General features: G+C 39.7%; 1 protein-coding gene across 1 annotated transcript in view; it reads right to left on the bottom strand.

Annotated features, from left to right (window-relative positions):
* Window positions 1-23943, bottom strand: part of LOC121871871 (type 2 phosphatidylinositol 4,5-bisphosphate 4-phosphatase-like) — a 34893-nt gene that overhangs the window by 5795 nt on the left and 5155 nt on the right. Inside the window, exons 2-5 of the mRNA XM_042374446.1 lie at window positions 17018-17193; window positions 12902-13111; window positions 12026-12075; window positions 7836-7981 (exon numbers count right to left, since the gene is read on the bottom strand). Of these exons, the coding sequence (XP_042230380.1) occupies window positions 7836-7981; window positions 12026-12075; window positions 12902-13111; window positions 17018-17193 (582 nt within the window). The remainder of the gene's footprint in view (window positions 1-7835; window positions 7982-12025; window positions 12076-12901; window positions 13112-17017; window positions 17194-23943) is intronic.

Raw genomic sequence — 23943 nt, 5'->3', positions numbered from 1 at the left:
ACGTCAATAGCACATCTGACAACTCTGCTGGTTAGGTCTATTTCAGTTTAAATGTGAAGCACACACATAATATGCCCAAAAAATTATAAAATAATTATCATAAGGTCAAAAACATAAAGGGGAATTAATCATTATGTATGTAGAAGCAAGCACTGAGGGTGGGAGGGAGAGAGCTACAGCTGGCATTTCCTCACTCATTGCCTCTGCTCTCACCATCTCTTGCTGAATGGCAACGCAGTACAGTAATACAGTATCTCCGTTAGCTGGAATCCGTCAAACCCGGAACTCTCCAATAGCCGGAATAGAAATTTGCTCAAAATTTTTCTGGAAAATTCCCAAAATTCTGGGTTTGGGAACATTTTCTGAATAAAAAAAAATCTGGAAAATGTGTCAAAAGTTTTATTTCTGGGTCTGGAAGCAAATATTGATTATGAAATACAGTAATGCGCAATTACCGGTTCTCCGAGAAAATTGCTTAGGGCCTGGGGACAAGGGTTTCAGGCATTATGAAAGATTGCATTATGTTTAGCCGCATCCTCACATGGTTGGTGCGTGGGTGGGAAGACCAACCGCTTGGGTAATGAGGAATTTTTCTGCTCGTGGTCTATTTATAATTACTGTGCAAATACAAATACATCTTTAAATTTAAAAAAAACACTAAAACAGTAAAATAATACACTAGTAAATCAATGTAATTTCGAGCTGAGCTTACGAGGCGAAGGGTGAGGTGACATGCCAAGACACTTACACAGCACACACATTAACAGCACTACTAAACCATTGTCATATAATATTTACCTTATAATTTCCATTTTCAAATTAATTGATACTTGATGGCTCAATTTGGCTACTTTTGCATTTAGACAACTGATCAGTAATAAACCAGGGTATATGGAGATGAATATACACTCTCCTCGACTTACGACAACCCCGACATAGTCGTATAAAATATTTTTCACATTATGTATTTTCGAGTCCTGACGTTTGGTCGTAATGTGACCCCGTACAACAGCTTGGGCTGGGCCACCTCGTGGTGTACAGCATCCATGCCGTAGCCCACTCAGTTGTTGTTTGGCCGTCGTTGTTGTTGTTAGTGATCGCGCTGTGTACTGACAAAATTTTCGTTTGTAATTCCCTTTAAAATGGCTGCCAAGCGTAAAAATGAGAGTTCTCGTGGTGCTGAGAAGAAAAAGAGACAGCCAATTACTCTTGAGATGAAAATGAAAATAATAATGTAATATGAAAATGGAAAAACGGCAGCAACCATTTCACGCGACCTTGGCTTCTCTAACTCGACGATATCAACAATTTTGAAGGACAAAGAATGAATTTGTGAGGTAGTTAAAGGATCAGCACCTATAAAGGGAACAATGATAACGAAAAAAGACAAGGTCTTCTTCATGAGATGGAGAAATTACTTGTGATGTGGATAGAAGATCAGCTGCAAAAGCATGTACCCTTAAGCCTTCTAACCATACAGGCTAAGGCAAGAAGCCTTTTCGAAAGCCTGAAAGAGCAGGCAGGAGATGAGCGCAACCAAAACTTCACAGCAAGTCATGGGTGGTTCCAAAGGTTTAAGAAACGTTACAGTTTGCACAGTGTAAAGGTGAGTGTAGAGGCAGCAAGTGCTGATGTGGGTGCTGCTGAAGCATTTAAGGAGGAGCTAGATCGTGTCATCGTAGGGGGAAATTATTTGCCTAAGCAAATATTTAATGTAGATGAAACTGGCTTATTCTGGAAGCGCATGCCAGAACGGACATACATCCACAAAGAGGCGAAAACCATGCTGGGATTCAAGGCATTCAAGGACCAAATCATACTTCAGATGGGGGGGAATGTAGCTGGTTTCAAGATAAAACCCTTCATGATATACCATTCAGAGAACCCAAGGGCTTTTAAAAATGTCAGCAAGCACACACTGCCAGCATTTTATCGCAGTAAAAAGAAAGCATGGATGACACCTAGCACTGTTTGGGGATTGGTTCCCGAGTTGTTTCATTCCACGAGCCAAAGAGTATTGTCTACAACAAGGGGTTGCCTTCAAGATTTTATTAATTTTAGATAATGCTCCGAGACACCCACCACACCTGGACGACCAGCACCCTGATGTTAAGGTAGTCTACCTTCCACCTAACACTACCTCTATCATCCAACCCATGGATCAAGGTGCTATTGCTGCTTTTAAAGCGTATTATTTACGTATGACCTTCGCTCAGGCTATTGCTGCTACTGAAGGTGAGAAAATGCTCAAGAGAGTTTTGGAAGGACTACAACATTTTGCAATGTACAAAGAACATTATTGCAGCATGGGATGAGGTTACAGGTCAGAACATGAATGGAATACGGAAGAAGGTCCTGAAAAGATATGTGAAGAGTTTCAAAGGATTTAATGAAGATGAAGCAATTTCTGAGATTAGTAACAAGATAGTGCAGACAGGTAAACAGATGGAGTTAGTAATTGATAATGAAGATGTTGAGCAGTTGGTGGAAAGTGTAGCAGAAGAGCTAAGTAACGAGGATCTTATTGAACTGGAGGCACCGAAATTTGCAGAGGAAGAAGAGAAACAAAATGTAAAAGAAGAACCTGCACCCCCCAAAAAGTTTTCGGTGAAACAAATGGCAGAGGCATTTGCTACTATTAATAAGGGGATGCAAGTGTTTGACGAAATGGATCAAAATGTTGAGCATTTTTCAAAAGTTGACAGACTGATCCAAGATACACTTGCTTGCTACAGGGTGATTTACAATGAAAAGAAATGGCAAACTGTGCAGTCTAAATTGGACATATTTCTTAAGAAGTCCCCCACTGCTGTCTCCTCACGCCCTACCACTGCTGCCTCTTCACTCCCGAAAGATGATCCAATACCTTCAACAAGCAAGAATGTTAGCATGTCTGAAGAAAGCTAACTTGATGAACCACCCAGCCCTGTCTCCTCCTCTGCTTCATCCAATCAATGTAGTCTCCATGCTTAATTACAAAATTATTGAGGTCCCGTGTGCATTCAGCTGACTACATTAAAGGTAAGTGCACAGTAACACTTTATTAATTTTTCATTATTTATTACTTTTACTGTACTGTACTGTATTTCATTTTAGAATTTTTATGTATTATTTTCGCCTTTTTGACTTACAACCAATTCGACTTACGACCTGGTCATCGGGATGGAACCCCGTTGTAAGCCGAGGAGAGACTGTACTGTACAGTTGTACTGGTATTTTAGCACATGCAATTCCAGTTATTATTATTAAATCCACATGCTGAATATTTTTGCAGATAGTGAAACTTCAATCTAAAAAACTATATGGGGGAGAGAGGAGGGGGGAAGTAGTTCAGTAGACCCATTCAAGAATAAAAGCACATACCGAGCATAGTGAGAGAGAGAAAGGGAGACAGGAGAGAGACAGAGGGAGTGTTTACAACGAACTTTGCTGAGGTGTTAAATGTGAAACAGATGGCCCTTGCCTCGGGGGCTGACTAACTCATTCCCTGTGAGCAATATACTGTACATGAAAAAATACGAAGTTAGTCCTTCAGATTAACTTTCCATTATTATCAAAGTGGTTCAGGCATTATGACACTTTTATCAGATAAACTGTCTGCATTACAGCATTCTGTACAGGGGGTCCCCAACTTACAAATGTCCAACTTATGAATGCCCGCCGATACGAACAGGGTTAAACTTTAAATTTACAGTAATTTATTTACCTGACGAGTTATTTTTTACTATCATTTATTGTATTTTGTCATTCTATTTCTTCTTTTGTCTTAAACTAAGTGATTTTAAATGTATATAAGGACTTAGGCTATGATATAGTGGGATTTTAAACATTGTTCTGTAAGTATGGTACAGTGAGTTCTGCTATAACGCGTGTTTTGACAACGCGAATTGGCTCTAACGCGATTTATGAATAGAGGAACGATATTTGTATAACGCGAACGCTCGTTTGCTGTAACGAGATTTTTGCTTACTATTTCTCCAATTTTGTGGCATTAACTGTGAATATGGTAAAGAAGAATATCTCCAAGAAGCGTTCTGGTGATCGCATTCATGGTGATGATCGTAAAAGAAAGGCTATAAACCTTGAAGATAATCTCGATGTTATCTACCTCAAAATCACCCTTCTCCCCCATCAAGTTATATTCATATTTTTTCAAGGTAAAGTGTTACATTTACTGTATGATTTTATTATTAGATATGAATGTAACATTTATTTAGACTGTGCTATCCTTTGTGTTAGGCTAACTACTAAATTGTTTTCGATTTCGAGTAGTAATCTGCACCTAACCCTATTTTCTCCAAAAGCCCTGTTATTTCTATTACGCGAATTTCTATAACACGATGTTTTACAAGAACACAACTATCGCGTTATAGCAGAACTGACTGTGTGCACATAGCATGTGTTCCAACTTACGTACAAATCTGACTTAAGAACGTCCCCAGAAATGGAACCCATTCATAACCCAGGGACCCCCTGTAAGTACAGTATTCCCTCAAAGCTCGCTGGGGTTCGGTAAAATGGACCCCATGAAAAAGCAAAACCAGCGAGTTTTTCATGCCAGTTCCAGGAGTGTGCAAAATACATGCAGTACAGGTATATATATACGAATATATATAGCTATATGCACATGTATAACATTATGTATGCAGAAGACAACATAATAAATATGAAATAACATAAATAAATAAACAAACATGAAATAACACTGTATGAACATAAAGTTCACACAGTGCTAGTTAGCTGTGGTAGTGACGATGTAAAGACACTACCTCTGAAATGTCAGCTGATATGGTGCACAGGATATAAACAACCCCTGTATTGGACAGTTCCTAGTGAACATGCCCGGTACCTTATAAGAATTTGTAATGTGTATACCGTAGGTACCTATATGTATACATGTAATTATAACCTTTTGTATGAAATTAGGTAAATTTTATTATTAATACCAACAAATGTTTGATAATAGGTCCATAAAGTGATAGTGAGCTGCGGTAGTGAGAAACATAACAGCATATAGCCAGTGATTTGGCTTTGCCAGTACAGTAGGCTATTAAATCTGTAAAAATTATTTTTCCAAAATATACCTTGTACTGTCTTGTAGTGTTGACTCCTCTTGATCCCTGGCACACAGCCTCAGATTTATTTTATTTATTTTTCATGACAGTCCGTAAGTTTCTGAGACACACAAGCTTCAAAACCGCGAGCTTTAAGGGAATACTGTACAGTACTGTACACCCTTGATAACTCGGCATTTGATAACTCGGAATTTCATGCAACTCGGCATGGATATGGTCTCGGAATGTATTAGTATAACTCGGGAAATGCCGAGATATACAGTATAAAATTATCTGGGAAAATCTCAGCATATCTGGCACCTGCATCACCTATCATGCCTCTGTGTCACCTACCATGCATCTGTGTCACCTACTATGATGCTTCATTCTTCGCCTGCAGTGCTTTTAAGTGTTACTTTTTTACATTTAGTAATTACATGTGCACTTAGTAAAAAAAAACTAACGTTACAATTCCTGCGCGAAACAAACTGACACTACAAACGAAGTGTTTCAAAAAGGCCCCCAGAAGCATTCCTCGCATTGGTAACCCTGCGCGTGTATGGGTTTGGCCACATGTGCTCAAAACAAGTGATCGGCACTCTGAAACGAAACCCAGTACCAGACTTTCCGGAATTGTTGACCGTTTGGTAAAACGTTGTTGGGCCGGGTTCCATTACAACGGCATGCGAAACTGTGGAACTATTCTGATGTTTCAGAACAGCATGGTATATTTTCCAACACGAATAAAGAATGACATAATGTGGCATTAGCCCAAAGTGAAGTAGCAATACAAATACAGACTCAAAATTCAGTTGCAAAATAATCTTACTATACCTTTACTATATCCACTAATTCTAACCAAACATATAATGCATTCCTATATGGCAACTCATCCACTTCCATGGTTACTTTAATTCATGGTGTGTGGAACATTTAATATAACATACAGTTTAACTTATCTAGATATACTGTACAGTACTGACTTTCTCCAGTCATATTGTAACAAGGTAATTCAATATTGTCAATGATATAGCTAATTTCGGCCTACCAAATTAAGTACGAAATGTCTCACATTCAGGCCTACCAACCCTCGCAAGACAACGGGAATGTTCAGTTGGAAATCACCAGACCCCACCTGTACGGCAGTTCCTTTAACGAGTGTACACATGTATGGGTCGATAACTTTTTAGTGTATTTTTGTAGTAGGGGGAAGTGCCTCGATAAGTCGGAATTTGGGATAACTCAACAAGGTCAGAGCCCCATATGTGCCGAGTTATCGAAGGTTTACTGTACATGTATTGTATTTGAACACCACAACCTGCAACACCACTTGTATGCTTTTGGACACCATTTGTATCATATGGCTTCTAATTTTTCTAGATTACACTAACTTTATTATTGACATCAAACATCAGAAAAAGTCCATTAAGCTTTTCTATGCCTTGTTTTATATCCAACACTGTTTGTTTGACTATTCTAAATTCTGTCATGATTCTATTTTGTCAATAACCTTTAATTCTTCCACAATAGTCGAGACATTAGGTTTCCTTTTCATTTCACTTTATCAAAGGTCATTATCAACAGCTAAAATAATTGTGAGGGCACAAAGTTTAATGACTTCACTAAAGAATTGCAAGAGTTCTGCACTATTTGGCTCAACTGACCAACAGACAAACTGGCAAGAAAAGCAAGTGGTGGCCACAGCCATGTCCGTTAGATCAAAGCCTATTATGGAGGTTTCACTGTACTGCAAGCACTATTGCTGTTTCTTCAACACTTTAGAGTGTGAATAAATAAAAAACTGAAATGTCTGTGCAAGCAGTGAAAAATGCTATGAGGGAAAAATACATCCCAGGTAGAAAAACAGATACAGTGACCCCTCGTTTAACGAACGCCTCGGTTAACGAAATTTCGGTTAACGAACTGCCTTCCATAAGGATCTTCAATTCGGTTAACGAACAAAAATTCGGTTAACGAATTTCTTACGAACCGACCTCAACATGTTTTCGCTTGCACTGGCCGGGCAACCAGCTTTAGTATCAGTCCGCCAATACATTAATCGGTTCTAGGGCTTAAATTCCTAACTATTTTAGTAAATATCAAGAAGTTTATACTATTCAATAATTTTAAAAGTTTAATATTCAATTTTTTAGTTATTTTAACAATTATTGAACATAATTGAAGGTAAAGTGACTAGTTTAAAGCGCAGCATCCAGCCTCTTAACACAGCAAACAGGCGTTAGTCTCTCTGTTTTCACTGGAGGTAACATCTTGCTTGAGACTCTCTTCAACTAAACGCTTTTTTCTGTGTTTCCAAGCAAATTATTGGTCATTTTGAAATATATTTTACATATTGACAATATATAATGCAGTACAAAGTTGATTTAAAGAAAATAATCTTGAAATACACCAAGAAAACTAAAATTTTATGGGTGAAATGGTGCCATGGGGTGACTTCTCTTCCACCCCAATGCCTTCTCTTCTTCCTTCTCCTCCACCCCCATTGTAATTCCCATCATCATCATCATCATCATCATCATCCAGGAGCCTTCTACATACACACCTCAAAGTAAGTGAACTTTTCTACCATTTTTGTTGAATTTAGGAAATTTTCGGTGAGCTGGAACCAATTACCCAAAAACCCATTGAAACAATGGTTTCGGTTAACGAACTTTTCGGTTAACGAACGACCTTCTGGAACGGATTGAGTTCGTTAACCGAGGGGTCACTGTATGTATTAGATAATAGTGTAAAAGAAAACAGGAATATAGCAGTACTTACCAATATAAGCTACATAGATGCCAGGGTAAGTTGGTGTGTATTTAACAGTTGTAATAGTTAGGGCAATCCCAACGCCCAAGATAATCAATGTAAGCACTACATAAACTATTCCTCGGCACCGGGCAAATTCTGGACCAACTGATGACCTGTCATGGATAAACAAATGAGAATTAATCCCACTGCATAGTCACCCAACACAACAGTATATACACATCTAAATAGCAGCAAAGTACTTTCTATCAAATGTACTTACAGGTATACCTATACAGTAAATGCCTCAATTTATGATAAGGTTGAGTTCCTGAAAGAATCAAATTATCATGAATTGAATTGTATCTATCCATTAATTATTATCAATATCCTATTACCAAGAGATGCTTACAGCAGAACTACAGTATAGAAATTGGGTTATTTAATTACCATTCATCATTTTCAACAGTTCAGTAATGATAAGAGTCCAACAGCTCCAATTCATCAACATGAATTACATTTTGTGGTATTGGGGTATTCTACCACATAACCATCCTGTCAGTAGTCTCCTATAACCCATAAAAGGTCACATGGTACCCCCCTTGGTTGGGAAGAATCAAAATTTTCTTTTAGGGCCCAAACACCCCAAAATGACCTAAGAAAACAAGAAATACTAGTAGAAGTGGCAACTCGCCTTGTTTAAAAGCACTACTTGGCATTTGAATCCTGGGCTGGTGCAGTATGCCAAGCCTACTGGCTCCCAGTCCTGTCACAGCACTTCTGGTCGGTCTTGCAGCCATGTATATACATGATTTTTTTTTTCACTCAAAAAAATAAAATAATAAAATGAATGTAGCAGCATAGCAATTGAACCTAAAAAAGATTTCTGCAATAAACATACGGATGTTTCTTATCACACGCGGCTACGCTGCACACTCCAGGTCGGAGAGGTAATTTCTGTCACTCTTGGTTTATTTTCCTTACATTTTTACTAATATTATTCGTTTATATTGAACTTAGATTACTGTGGCAATAGGCAGTGTAGGAGGGAAGAAAAGGTGTGGGAGTAAGAAAGTGGGAGGAAGGAAGTGTGTGGGAGGGAGGGAGGGAGGGAGCAGTGTGGGAGGGAGGGAGCAGTGTGGGAGGGAGACAGCAGTGTGGGAGGGAGGGAGCAGTGTGAGAGGGAGGAAAGAGTGTGAGAGGGAGGGAACAGTGTGGGATGAAGGAAGGAGTATGGGAGGGAGGGAGCTAGTGTAGGAGGGAGGAAGGAGTGTGGGTGGATGTAAACATGTAGTGGGACTGGAAATGGTAGGGGTAGGTGAAATGGAGGGAGTACTAGCCGTTCCCTGGAGATGGGGAGGGCAGGAACCCTCTCTCTTCCACTTGCCGCTCATCATCGTCATCGCTTTCCTCGTTCAAACACATAGTCTGGGTCACTATCATTATCACCACCTTCGATATGACTATCACTACATACCTCTCTGTCACTGCCATGTTCATCTTCACCCCTACCAAATAATTCAGAGCATATCTCATCCTGATAGAGTTACATTCACATGCCATGGCTATTGAGAAGCATACTGTGTTGTCTAATGGTAGACCCTGCTGCCATATAGCATCACAAAAATTTTGACCAAGTCCCAGGTTGCTGATCTTACTTTCTGCCTCATTTATACACAATTGCAGGGTCTCAATTGTTTCTCTTTACTATTGACAAAACAACATACATACAGGGGGGGGCCCCCCCAAATTCGCGGATTTTCATTTTGCGGTCCTCTATTATTCGCGGATGACACTCTGGATATACCCAAGAATGTCTGTGGGTAGTTTTAAAGTTGTTTATGTGGCTGGGACAGGAAGCCATTCATTCCAGACAGTAATTTCCTTTACCTGTATTGTAAATATGTGTGTATGTGTGTAGACACACATACACAAAACACGTACAAATAAATAATAATAGGAAAATACTCTCACCAATAGTAAGAAAAACTAAAAAAATCTTAAAAATGTGAGTCTACCCTGAAGTTCGTGCAGACTTGAGGGTCAACTCGCATTTTTAAGAATTTTGTTGTCTTGTTTCTGATTATTTGTGAGAGGATTCTCCCATTATTATTTATTTGTTTGTGTTGCACACACGCGCATGCGCACACGCGCACACACACACACACCAACAACCGCCTGTACAAAAGTCTACGTAACCAGGTCATCAGGGAAATCAAGTCGGCCAAGAAGACTTATTATCCCAGGAAAGTGCACGGCCTCAAGGAAGTCGGCATCGGTCAGTGGTACTCCAAGATAAAAGATCTCTGTGGTCTCAACCGTCAGTCTCCCACACTTCCTTTCATCTCCATTTACCTAGTGAGGAGGCAGCTGAGATAATTAATAACCATTTTGCTACCATATGTCATACCTTACCCAGTCTTGACCTCACTCTCCTCCCGGCTTACTTACCTTCCCCCTCCCAATGTTCAACCATATGAAATCGCCAACAAACTCCTGAAATTTAAATCCAAACGCTCACGACCCCAATTGACCTCCCAATCAAAATATACAAGGAGTTTGCAGTCGAACTTGCCACCCCCCTCTGTTCTATTATTAATGCATCCCTCAGACAAAGCAAATGCCCTAATGAATGAAAAACCGCATTTGTCACCCCCATCCCCAAGGTCACCACCCCACAGTCCCCTAATGACCTCAGGCCAGTTGCCATTACCCCCATACCCAGTATACTTTGTGAGGACTTTGTTTTTGAGTGGGCATTTGCCAGACTCTATCAGTCAATTGATCCACAACAATTTGGCAATATGAGGACCGCCTCTACATCACACTGCTTGGTGAGCTTTCTGGATTTTCTTCACAAAAACTTGCAGAAATGTAAGACATCACTGGACGTTGCCCTTGTTGACTTCAGGAAGGTCTTTGACCTTGTTGATCACTGCACTGTTATCAACAAGGCTATTGCACTAGGGCTGCCCACCAACCTGATCTCATGGCTCACCGATTCCTTGAGTGGACGTCGCCAGGCAGTGAAGTATCAGGGCTCGGTCTCCACATTCCAACACCTCACGTGCGGTGTTCCCCAGGGGACCAAGATGGGACCACTGTGCTTCCTCATCCTGATCAACGACGCTCTATCGGACAATCCTCACAGGTGGAAGTACATGGATGACTGCACTGGTGGGGTTTCAGTAGACAACACTGCACCAGACTACTCATCGCTACAAGGCACCCTGGACAGGCTACAGGCATGGACTACGGAGAACAAGGTCACCATCAACCACACCAAAACCGTAGTCATGCACATCAATACCGCCACCACTCCAGGGCAAGCCCCAGCAGTCACAGTGAGTGCCCATCCTCTCCAGTTGGTGCAGTCTGCCAAACTCCTGGGTGTAACTATAGACAACAACTTGAATGGAAGGCCCATGTAAATAACACAGTCAAGGCAGCCTCATACCGTCTCTACATGCTACGACGACTTAGGTCACTTGGGACACCCACACCAGAGCTGAGGACCATCTACAACACCTTTATTCTCCCCAAACTAACGTATGCGTCACCAGCCTGGTCGTCTGCTCTTAACTCCACCCAACAACGTCAGCTAGAGAAGGTACAGAAAAGGGCCTGCAGAATCATGCTCGGCGCAGAATACTCCGGCTACACCAACGCTCTCTCCACCCTGGAAATACCATCCCTCAATGACCTCCACCACCAAGCACTGGAAAGGTTTGGCAGCCAACTAATGCACCACCCTCGTCATAGCCACCTCTTGCCACCGGCAGCCCCCCACCCACCTCGCGCAGTCCGCCACTACAACAAAATTCAGCCCATAAGAGCCCGCACCGATAGATATAAGAATAGCACCATCCCATCTATTGTTAAAATAATAAACAGCTCCTGATTTATGTACTGTACAGCCCTGTAAATGTATTCAATGCATATTATATCATTATGTCTAAATCAAATGTAAGTCTGTATATTTTCAGCCACCGGCTGCAACTCTATTAATAAACCGTTTATTAAAAAAAACACATACACACACACACACAAAATTACTGTCTCTAGAACGAAGGGCTCCCTGTCCCAGCCGCAAAAATGCCAGCAACTTTAAAACTACCCTTAGACATTCTTGGGTACATCTAGGGTGTCATCCGCAAATAATCGAGGTCCACGAATTAGAAATCTGCGAATTGTCAGGACATGCTGTATACAATACTTACACTTTCCTACAGTGTGGACATCTGGCAAGAGCATTGTTAAGTGTGTTGAACTGAAAAAGAAAAGAAAATTTCTCATTACATGTACATGCATTCAACTTTAATACAGTACAGTGCTGTATAGCTTTGTTAAATTCAGCACATCTGTGCATCACTGTTTGTTATATCAAGCACTTCAGTAGTTTGAGACCAGACTATCGAGACACTTATATTGTGCGCATCATCTTGTTCTGCACTGTACACTGAATCAAAACTGTTAGACTACTGCTGCTGAAGTTTAAATGAATACCTATCTTAACATTTTTAATCAAAATAATAATTTTCTCTAATAAAAATGCTTAAGGGAAAAAACATTAACTTCAATCAAAGTAAAGTACGTCACCATAATAGATAATGCAACAAAAACATCACTGTTAATTTATCACGGCTAGTACAGTATCTGTTAATGGTATAACTATGGCATGACATGCACCTCTAAACTATTCAATACTTCAGTAAATATATATTTGTCCTGTTCTACATTACAATTTATCAGAAGGTGTACACAACCAGAAATAAAATTGGTATCATTACTTTCATTAAAAGAAACTTCCCCAATGCAAAGCAACTGTCAAATTATATAACAGTGTTAGCAATTCATTCACCACTTTCACCACTGAAGCAGCAGATTTTACTAACCAAATATTCTTTTTTTTTTAACTATTCTGCTCCCAGCACAAGTGTTATCAAACTTAATTCACAAATATGAGGAATAATGTTATGTAGTAAACACCAAGATTATTCAAAAGATACACAAAGTTGAAGGGATACTAGTGTTATGGCATATATATAGACTATCAATCTGTCACAAGGACTATGTGTGTGTGTGTGTATACTTACAATGAAGGTATCATGGCAGTGTGCACAAGTGACACGACACATGCCTGGCACATTGGGCCAGGAAGGATTGGCTGGAGAAGGTGACAAATTAATGATCCTCTTGCAATTTGGTCTTGGGCAAGCTATCCGCTGTGAGGAGCTCTTACAGATCAACAGGCAGTTACATGGGCAGCGAACATATTTCTTGCCTGGTGGCGCATTCTTGATTGGCTATTAAAAAAATTTACATACAGTACGTACAGTATTGTAAAATCTTCCTATAAGATAAAATGAAAAAAAAAAATTATCAGTATGACTACAGGATGACTCAAAGTACTAGAAAGGTAATTTCTGGTTGAGTACAATACCACTGATAGACCTACAGTTACTGCTCTCTTGTATCAACACGAGGCAGAAGTCCTTAAATTAAATATATTTATTTAGTACATAGAGTATTTCTATGAAAAATTAAGCTTTACTAAACTTGTTTAATTAATTTAATAAGAAATAGGAGAAAAAACATCCAGTATTAGCTCATACTGTAGCTGCATCTCTGCTCACCTGCTGCAGTCAGTTGTTTTGTTATTGCCCTGTGCCATTAATTATTTGTATTTTTCTTAACATAACTGTTGTTTGCCTTTGCTTTCTCTTATAAATGGATAACAATATGACAATCTAACTTGACATTCCAATTTAACAGTTATAAAATAAGAAATAAAATAGCCATGAAAACATCATAAGAATCAAACTACCCTTCCCTGTTTAATAGGATGCAGTCTGACATATCCGAGTAAACGTTACGTACAGTAGCTAAAAATTATCTAACAGGTGGGTCCGATGACTTCCGAAATTATATGTACAACTTGTGATGTCTGGGAGGGTTGGTATGCATGTCTTCATCCACCGCCATTCAGTATCCAAAACAGAGGGTGAGTTGGCATATAGGAATAAAATAAACGGTGAAGTGATTACTATCATATAGGAGACAACACGCATATCCCATTACCTATTGTCCGTGGTCTCATAACGTTTCACACAGAGTATGCACCGATACTTTTTTTTAGCTACTGTACATAACGGGACATATGTACATATACTGCACAGTACAATATTACAGCAAGGATGTCACAGTATGGTTCATACTGTACAGGTATATTCAAACTTAAATTAATAAAATATTCAATACATACTGTCTTTTCTGTGAACATACAGTATTATTTATGTTTGTTTAAACTTGTTAGTTAAAAAAAAAATGCAAAGTATGAATAAAATATTTCCCCCAAATAGGCATCTCCAGTTATAATATTAAGCCCATGGGAAAATAGATACCGATTTACACCATTTTGCCTAATGTTATGTTTTCTAGGATTAAATCCCTAGCATACATTGTACTTACCACTGTAGTCTAATTCTGTTAACTCCATGATTTAATCTGCAACCAGGTTCAACACTGTAGTGCCAAAGAAACCAGATGTAATATGCCAATTGAATAGCTTAAGATTAGAGGAAATTCTGAATATTACTATCTTGTTTTGGGTACAACTAACATAAAATCCTTTCATGAGATAAAATGATGAATGGTAGTGACTTTTTTGGTGTATGCATTCACACACACAAAAACATGAATATAGTCCATGAGGCAGATACTGTACTCAAAATTCCTCTAAGTTACAACAATGGCAACCTTGTAACTGACTTACAATATTTTACCTTATCAACTGCTCACAACATTGTACTGTAAATCTCCCATACTCAAAACTATTTTGCAATGTTGTCAGGGTCTTGTAATTTGAATATAAACACTGTAGAGTAAGTCTTCGTGCAGGCCAATCACAGTTACACTTTCAAAACATACTGACCAATCACCTGATAGGAAATCAGCTGATTTAGGGGTGTGAGATTTAAAAACAAAAGTTTAAGAAGCAGACAATGGAAGGCCCAGCTCTCAAAAGATGCCCAAATTTTTCAGATGAGGTTTTAGCTATGCTAGAAGAGGTGAAAAAGCAGATTGTGTTCTTGGGGAAACTAGACAAAATAACATCGCCAAAGTAAAAAATAATGTTTGTGACTCAGTCTTAAGAGGGGTGAATTTTGTGGCTTTAATACAAAGAGATGTTGGTAAAGTTAGGAGAAAGTTTGCTAATTTTAGGACATCTGTACAAGACTAAAGCAGCTCAAGGGTTTTATTTACATTTTAACCCTTAAGCCCCGGGTTAGGGTGCTGCTGGCAGTACCCCCCACGCGGGGTTAAATTGAGAAAAAAATCAACATTCTCAAAAATAATAAAAAAAAAAAATGGCGAGAAAATAGGCGGACGTTCTTTAACGTCACCCGGGGCGTGCTAGTCGGACGTTCTGGAATGTCACCTGGGGCCTAAGGGTTAAAGTATTTTCTACAAACTAAACAAAAACATTACTGTATATTTCACACAAAGATTACCATTAAATATTAAAATAAAAAATTACTGTATACAATTTAAAACAAAAAACTTCATATACTGTACAGTACACTAATCAAAAAGCAAGTAGCACAGTTTATAATATAAAAAAATTTTAAAGAACAAATATTGATAACAATATTGGGCGAGTCAGTACAACGTACTGTATGACCTCTTTGTTCCCCCACCTTAAAAAGTTGTCTCGCATAGCTTCAAAATTTCACATCAAAGAAATATGTATTAACTCAACAATTGTTCAATACTTATGTTAAGAGGGTCCAAAGGATTTCAGTACCTCTTTTCGTATCGTAAAGTTTGATCAATAAAATACAATGTGTGATCCAAAAGTTCCTGGACTGTCTTCATAAAATATATATTTTTCAAGATATTACAGTGAAACTATAGTCACCCTCAAAATATTATCCAGAGGCCTCAATGCAGTGCTGAATCTGCTCCTCCCACTTCTGGAAGCATATCTGGAAGTCCTCGTTGGTGAGGCTGGAGAGCACCTCCTGCTATGTATCCTAAACCTCCATTTTGTCCATATACTGTACTTCTTCCCCTTAAGGTTCAACTTGAACTTCAGAAACAGCCAGAAGTCACAGGGGCCCGATCTGGAGAGTACGGAGGATGGGGGACCACTGGGATGCCGTGATTCCCCAAAAAATCATTCACAGAGAGGACAGTGTGCGCAGGTGTGTTGTCCTGGTGTAGCAGCCAATTGCCGGTTGTCAGTCAGAATCCGGTTAACATTTCCATAAGAGATCAAATCGCTCGGCATTTTCACAGATGGTCACCCTACAATCTTCATGGATAAGCTGGTCATTTCTCTGGACATTTTCATCATTTCTCTCAGTGGAAGGCCTCCCAGAATGATGCTCATTTTTAAAGGAGGTGCACCCTTCTTTGAAGCACTTGTGCCACCTGAAAACTTGTGCCCTGGACATTGCTTCATCTTTGTAGGCTTCCTTGATCATTTCATGGTTTTCTGCACCATTTTTTCCTAGTCTGAAGCAAAATCTGATAGTACAGCATTGCTCGATACTTCCCACCATGTTGAAGGTTGAGTAGCGACTTACTCGACTTAGCAGATGAGCCAAATTGAGCCAATACACACACTCACACAAAGCTGCACTACGACCTGTTGTCGCCACAGATTCCCACCAAATCGATGCTGATGATTCGATCTTGATATCTGCTAAGAGAAAGGTTTTATGAAGCCAGTCCAGGAACCTTTGGATCACACCTCATATACATCGATCAGCTCCATCTTGCATGCTAAACAAACAAAACACAGCTGATTTAAGATCAATTTTTAAATGATTAGATTTAATCATTTACTATTACAGCATTTTCCATTGAAATAATATATGAAACTGTGATATAACAGCTTTAATGAGTTTTATCATAGTTTGGAAGGCATACCGGGTATATAGTACTGTTTATGAAATCTGGGGTTTATTTTGTTACAACAGCTCTAAGGGTCTTTTAAGTTATAACCTCTAGATGTGTGACATCACAAGGTGGCAGATATTTTGTTTTGAGTAATGTTAAATTGAGGACTTACAAATGTGAGGATCAATTTTTATTGTCAGATTGGAGATACAACATTGTAAATCACTGAGTATCCGGTCCCATGTCACCAAAGATATACTTTCTCAAACCACACTATCAACAGTTTTAAAGTATTTCATACTTACTGTTGCTTCATTGCACTGGTTGCACTTGACAACATGTTGATCGACTTTGCCCGAGATGTCAATCATGGCCTGACATACTCGACAAGTGACCATGGGCACACCAGATGATGAAGGGGTATATGGTGGAGGTAACTCATCTGGACCAACTGGGGACACCAAAGTCCCTTCAGCTGTTCCTGTAAGAAGGTAGAACAGAAAACAATGAAGATAAAAAATTATTTTCAAATGTTTACAAATTAAGGCTGCACTACTGTTACTGTTGTTGACTTAAACAATACTGTGGTTAAATTATGTTTGTTTTCTTTATAGTACAGGTATCCCCTACATTACAGAAGTGATGGGTTCTTTAAAAATTGTCCATAATGTGAAATTCCTTGACATGATACCAATTACTGTATATATTGGAGGATAAGTTCTATGGAAATTTTTGAGTCAAAAGACAAAAAAAAGTTACAAATAAAAAACTTAACATCTTACTATGTGAAGATTTAATATTTTATGATATACAAGTACAGTACAGTAATATAATGCCAATACTGCACACACCAGCCCAGACTGTCCTCTCATGCATATTGTAGTCTGGCTCTCCTGTTTCTTGACTTTTCCTTATTAACCTTCACCAACAAGAATGCAAAGTGACCAAAAAGCAACAGGTGTGATGATACTTGTATTAGCAAAAGACAAAGAAAATCCACTACATTAGAGATGAAAATGAAAGTAATTGAAAAGGTAGAGTGCACTGCCGAAATTACTAGAACTTTCTCTGGTAGGTTATTATTGTACACCAATTCACAAATCTGACAATTTTCTGGCTTGTTTTCCTTGAGGCTGTGTGGCCTTTAGTCCAATAATATAATATTTAAATATGGTAAGCTATGTCTTTAATACTGTACTGTATTTCATTTCTTAGAGAAGCATTAAATAATTTTAATGTTTAATTGTACAGTACAGTATATGTTTACTAAGGTTGAATAAATAAATATCAAACAAAGACAATCTGTTAGTTGATGAAATAGCAGTTTCCCCTACCCTCCATAGATGGTAGCTTGGGCCAGCACAGGTCAGCAGCATCTACACATACGATTCATGACATTGAGTTCTATTGCTCCATCAGTCACCTTGAGTCTGAACAACTGCAGTCCAGGAAGCAGTTCTTCAGACTCAAGTCGATTAATAATTTGGGTATTTTCAGTTTAGCACATGACTTTGACTTCAGGATGAATAATAGGTTCTTATACCATACCTGTATAGAATTTAATTCTGAATCAATTTTTTCTATGGTATTACTTGTGCAAATGAGCATTTATGGAGATATGCACCCCCCTCCATCCAACAATTTTGAAGTCCACAAAAGTGGGCAGGACTTTGAATTAACGGGAAATTATGGGGTAAAAGAGGGTCTGGAGGCACTACCGAACCTTAAAATCATAACCTGACCCAACGTAGTTGAATGCCATATTCCTTCGCTCCCCCTCATCATGTCATGGTTGCTGAGGGTTGCATCATATACAGTAGTTGACATGCTGATTTTGCAGACAGATGCTCATTTTAATCGAACCAAATTTTGCTTATATCTCCATTATCAATTTGCTCAAGAAATATCATAGAAGAAAATCGATTCAGAAATAAATTCGATATTAGCAGAACCTACTGTATTTTCATCCTGAAGTCCGAGTAGTGCCAAACCGAATGTGAAAAAGTGTTGAAATGATGTAATTAGTGTTGAAGTGAGAAAATAAGGTCTAAGAATTTTTTAATTTTTCCTCTTTGCCACTGGTGGGCATGTCATATCCTTCTCGCCCTAAGAGTAAGACCATTAAATATGTATTTAGTGTTAATTTCTTTGATAACCATTAAATATGCTTTATTATAGTGTATATATCTTTAAAAGATTTAATAATAAAAGAAGAAAATGAATCTGCCAATGAAAATCTAGACTGACCAACAGCAACTACAGTATACAGTAGTACCGTAGATCAAGTACAATCTATGGCACTCAGAGTTCTATTGCTCCATTAGACACCTAGTGTCTTAAAAACTGCAATCCAGGAAGCAATTGTTTAGACTCAAGGCGAGTTATAATTTACTCAAGTGTTCTGAATACTGTAGTGGAATTAGTATTGAATTGAGAAACAGTGGTGTTTTTAGGAATTTTTTGGTGTATGTTTTGGAGCTGCTGTCTTTTCCTCCATCAAGCATCTCTCACAATTTACACGGTTATCAATGGCTTTCTTAATTAATTTGGCATGAATTTGCGCTGCACAAGACTTTTCAGGAACATGTCTCGTATGAAGTGGGGACTACCTGCACACAAATACTCTTGAGGGAAACAATGGAAATAATCCTTGTTAAACACTGGTGATCCTCTAGAAATTACTAAAACAAGCACTATGTCAACCCCATAAACTGGTAAAACAATATGAATCTAATCATCAATTCACTGTGTGTAAGGTTCCCATATTATTTCACTCTTAGAGATGTAAATAAGACTGACAGAGTTACTGGTCAACAAGTGCAAGGGCGAATTTTTTTTTGTATCCCAAATTTACTGGATATACTTTATTAATTTCTTACAAGCAAATTTCAGTAACCTGAATGTTCATATTACAGGGATGTCTGTATACAGTACAGTAAAGCCTCGAATAACGACGGTAATGTGTCCTTCAATATTGCAGTACTGTATAAGGTGAATCATCATCGTACCATGAATCATTAATTGCCATTAAAATAAAGCAATAATAATGAGATGCATTCCAAAGTCTGACCTTTTCCTATCTTTTGTGTGGCTTCTTACCTTCTTTTCCCCCAAACAATAAAATTAATGAAAAATACAAACTATAATCTTTAAATAATGTTTATGAATGCACCATATACAGTGAACCCTCACTTTACGCGGTTAATTGAACCCACGGCGGCCCGCGTAAAGTGAGAAACGCGTAAAGTGAACAACATAACATATGGGATTAATTGAAATAGACCGGGCCGACCCCCAAACTCCACTTTTTCCCTACACAATACGTACGTTTTACTAAAAATAACCTCTTAACTTTATGATGGTATTCACCCACACATAATATAGAAGGGAACAGTCAATAAGAGAAGAATAAACTGAAGGTTAGGTTAGAAAAAAACAAGGCTGGGGTTAACACTTACGTTAGTAGAAGAGATGGGTCGGCGTAGGGGAATGGAGGCTGGTTCCGAGGCAGAGGGCAGGCTACTGGCCCTCAGGTGAGTCTTCATTGGTGTCATCCACACTTACTAGTGCCTCCCTGACAAATCCCTCAAAGTCATCATCACTGTCTCTACCTCTGTCATTATCACTGGCTTGGGCTGGCTGTGGTGGGTTGCGGGCGAAGAACTCTGTTATGCTTTGCTGACGGCTGGTGTTTATGTTGTCGTGATAAACCTTGATGTAGGGCTCCATAGTCTGCAACAGCTGGGTAGTGAAGATTTCATACCTGTTTGCGTCAGGGTCGTCGGAAAGGAGGAGCTTGGCTTTCTCGATACACTCGATGGCACCCCTAACATTACTATGGGATAAGCGGCGTTCTTCTTGGGATGACGCACCACCTGCCCCTTCACTGACGTCATCATCAACTACCATGTCGTCGGTAGTAACATCAGGATCCCTTATCACCTCCAGGATGTCGTCGTTGGTGGTCTCGGACAAGCCTGCAGCTGTAACACTCTGCGCAGCTTCTCTGGCAAGGTCCACCACTACTGCAACAGTCTGAACCTCACCAGTCACAGATTTACTCTACCTAACACCCAGAATGCCTTGCAACACATGTCTCCATGCGTGACGAACAGTTGCTACAGACAGCTAATCCCATGCCTCCATCAAGAAGTCCACAGCTTTCTTGACGTTGAATGTTCTCCAGAATTATTTCAAAAGTACTTCTTGCTCTGCCAACTGTTGATCCTCATCGTCTTCGCTCTTGCTATCGGTGTTGGTGTCACTCAGGTTACGCAACTCTTCCTTGGTGTTGGTGTAGTCGTTCGGGAGGTTGAATTTTTTAGCAGAGAATGCAGCTTTTACATTACATATCAATTCTTGGTCCATGGGCTGTATTATAGACGTAGTGTTGGGAGGAAGGAAGACCACTTTTACATTGGGGTGACGATCTAACAGTAGGGGCGAGTGTCCTGGTGCGTTGTCAAGCAACAACAAAATCTTGAATGACACATTCTGTTGCTCACAGAATTTCTTCACATCGGGAACGAAACGGTCATCAAACCAGGAGAGGGACAGTGTAGAGAACATCCACGCCTTACGTGCGGTCAGCCAGTGGACATTTAGCTTGGGCATGTCCATGCTCTTGTAGGCGTGCGGCTTGCGTGCTGTGTGGATCACCGATAACTTGAGCTTACAGGTACTGTACCGGAGGCATTGGTGGTAACAGGACGGTGATGCGCTCCTTCTGCAACTTCCGGCAACCGAAACTTGCTGGCATTCTTCACAACGAAGCTCTTGGAAGGTAGCTTTTTCCAAAAAAGACCAGATTTGTCCATGTTAAACACCTGGTCGTCGGTGTACTGTCCTTCCTCCATAATCTCACGTAAAAACGGAGGAAATTCCCTCGCCGCAACACGGTCAGCACTAGCTTCTTCACCACCAATGTTGATATTGGTGATCTTGTTCCTCTTCTTAAACCTCTGTAACTACCCAGAGGAAGCATTAAAGGGTTTGGGCTCTGTAATTCCCATCTTTCGTGACACTGCAGCATACAGTTCACATGCGTACTCCTTAACTGAGCGCGTGTCCACCGCCATGTTCCGTCGCGCCTGACGCACCAAGTAGCTCACAAGTAATTTTTCCGCCTTGAGAAGCACCTGATTGTGGAAATACAGTGGTCCCTCGGTTAACGAACACAATCCGTTCCAGCAGGTTGTTCGTTAACCGAAACCATTGTTTCAATGGGTTTTTGGGTAATTGGTTCCAGCTCACCGAAAATTGCCTAAATTCAACAAAAATGGTAGAAAAGTTCACTTACTTTGAGGTGTGTATGTAGAAGGCTCCTGGATGATGATGATGATGATGGGAATTAGAATGGGGGTGGAGGAGAAGGAAGAAGAGAAGGCATTGGGGTGGAAGAGAAGTCACCCCATGGCACCATTTCACCCATAAAATTTTAGTTCTCTTGGTGTATTTCAAGATTATTTTCTTTAAATCAACACTGCACTGCATTATATATTGTCAATATGTAAAATATATTTCAAAATGACCAATAATTTGCTTGGAAACACAGAAAAAAGCATTTAGTTGAAGAGAGTCTCAAGCAAGATGTTACCTCCAGTGAAAACAGAGAGAGACTAACGCCTGTTTGCTGTGTTAAGAGGCTGGATGCCACGCATTAAACCAGTCACTTTACCTTCAATTATGTTCAATAATTGTTAAAATGACTAAAAAATTTAATATTAAACTTTTAAAATTATTGAATAGTATAAACTTCTTGATATTTACTAAAATAGTAAGGAATTCAAGCCCTAGAACCGATTAATGTATTGGCGGACTGATACTAAAGCTGGTTGACCGGCCAGTGCAAGCGAAAACAAGTTGAGGTCGGTTCGTAAGAAATTCGTTAACCGAATTTAAGAATCTTATGGGAGGCAGTTCGTTAACCGAAATTTCGTTAACCGAGGCGTTCGTTAACCGAGGGACCACTGTACTTGATCATAGAAGCACCTGTAGACTTTGTGATGTTCATGTGCTCCTTTATCTTGGCTGCATCCTTCTTAATTGTCCTGATAGTTGATTCGTTAACACTATGCTGGCGCGTTAGATCAACCTGCCTTGTTCCTTTCTCCAACTCTTGTATGATCTTATATTTTATTTCGTAGCTTAAGGAACGTCGTGTCTTCTTTGGCTTAGGGCGGCTGGGTCCAGGTAATGCAAGGTTTCTTGGTGGTGGTCCGGTGGAAGTCATTCTTATGGAACAATGGATACCGATATACACTGTGTAGCCGGGAGGGGTGTAACTGACGCGGTAGGTGAAGGGGGCTTGAACGCTCCCGTGGTGGGGCACGTCATAGTACTACATTAAACCAATCACAGCTAGCAGGGAGGGAGGTAAGGATGCTTTACCCAATCACAGTCCGCTACGTCATATGACGTCACCGATAACGCAACAAAGACATACACTGCGCAACTTACTCACGCCGCTTACACAACATGGCGGATGGCGGGAGAGGGGACGGGAGGTTTGGATCCAAAAATGGAGCGGCGCGAGAGGACCGCCAGCCGCTCTCCGCGTAAAGGGGTACACGCACCGCGGAAAGTGAGCATTCCGTGTTCGGCAGGGTACCGCGTAAACGTGGAAACGGGTAAAGTGGGACCGCGTAAAGCGAGGGTTGACTGTACAATATAAATCAATAAAAATATGGTCACACAAGAGGAGATGGGACGCCATTGTTGATGTCAGTGATTAAACCCATGACGATGGTTCTACATATGAAACTGAAGAAAATAAGACCTTGGTTGTAGCTGTAGTAAAATTAATGTAAAAAAAAAATGAATATACTGTACAGTAATATTTCCGTTAGCCGGAATCCCTCAATCCTGGAACTCTCAGATAGCCAAAATTTAAATTTTCTTGGAAAATCGTTCTCAAAGCCGGAATTTTCCGGAAAATTCGGGCTTTGGGAATGATTTTCCAAGGGGCACATTTTCCGGAAAATCTGAGAAAGTTTTCCCAATACCCAGAAAATTCCGGGGATGGGAGAGTTTTTTCCGGGTTTGAGATATAATAATCAGATGCATTTTCTGGAAATTCCAAGAAAAATTTTCATTTACCCAGAGATTTCGGGGGATGAGGGATAGTTTTCCAGGTTTGAGAGATGATGTAATGGGCAATTTCTGAAACTTCCGAGAACATTTTTCTGTTACCCGGAAAATTCCGGGGATGAGGGATTTTTTCCGGCTTTGA

This window comes from Homarus americanus, unplaced genomic scaffold (assembly GCF_018991925.1).
Source record: "Homarus americanus isolate GMGI-L3 unplaced genomic scaffold, GMGI_Hamer_2.0 scaffold39675, whole genome shotgun sequence".
In the NCBI taxonomy this organism is placed as follows: domain Eukaryota; kingdom Metazoa; phylum Arthropoda; class Malacostraca; order Decapoda; family Nephropidae; genus Homarus; species Homarus americanus.
This window is presented reverse-complemented; position numbering and strand designations above follow the sequence as displayed.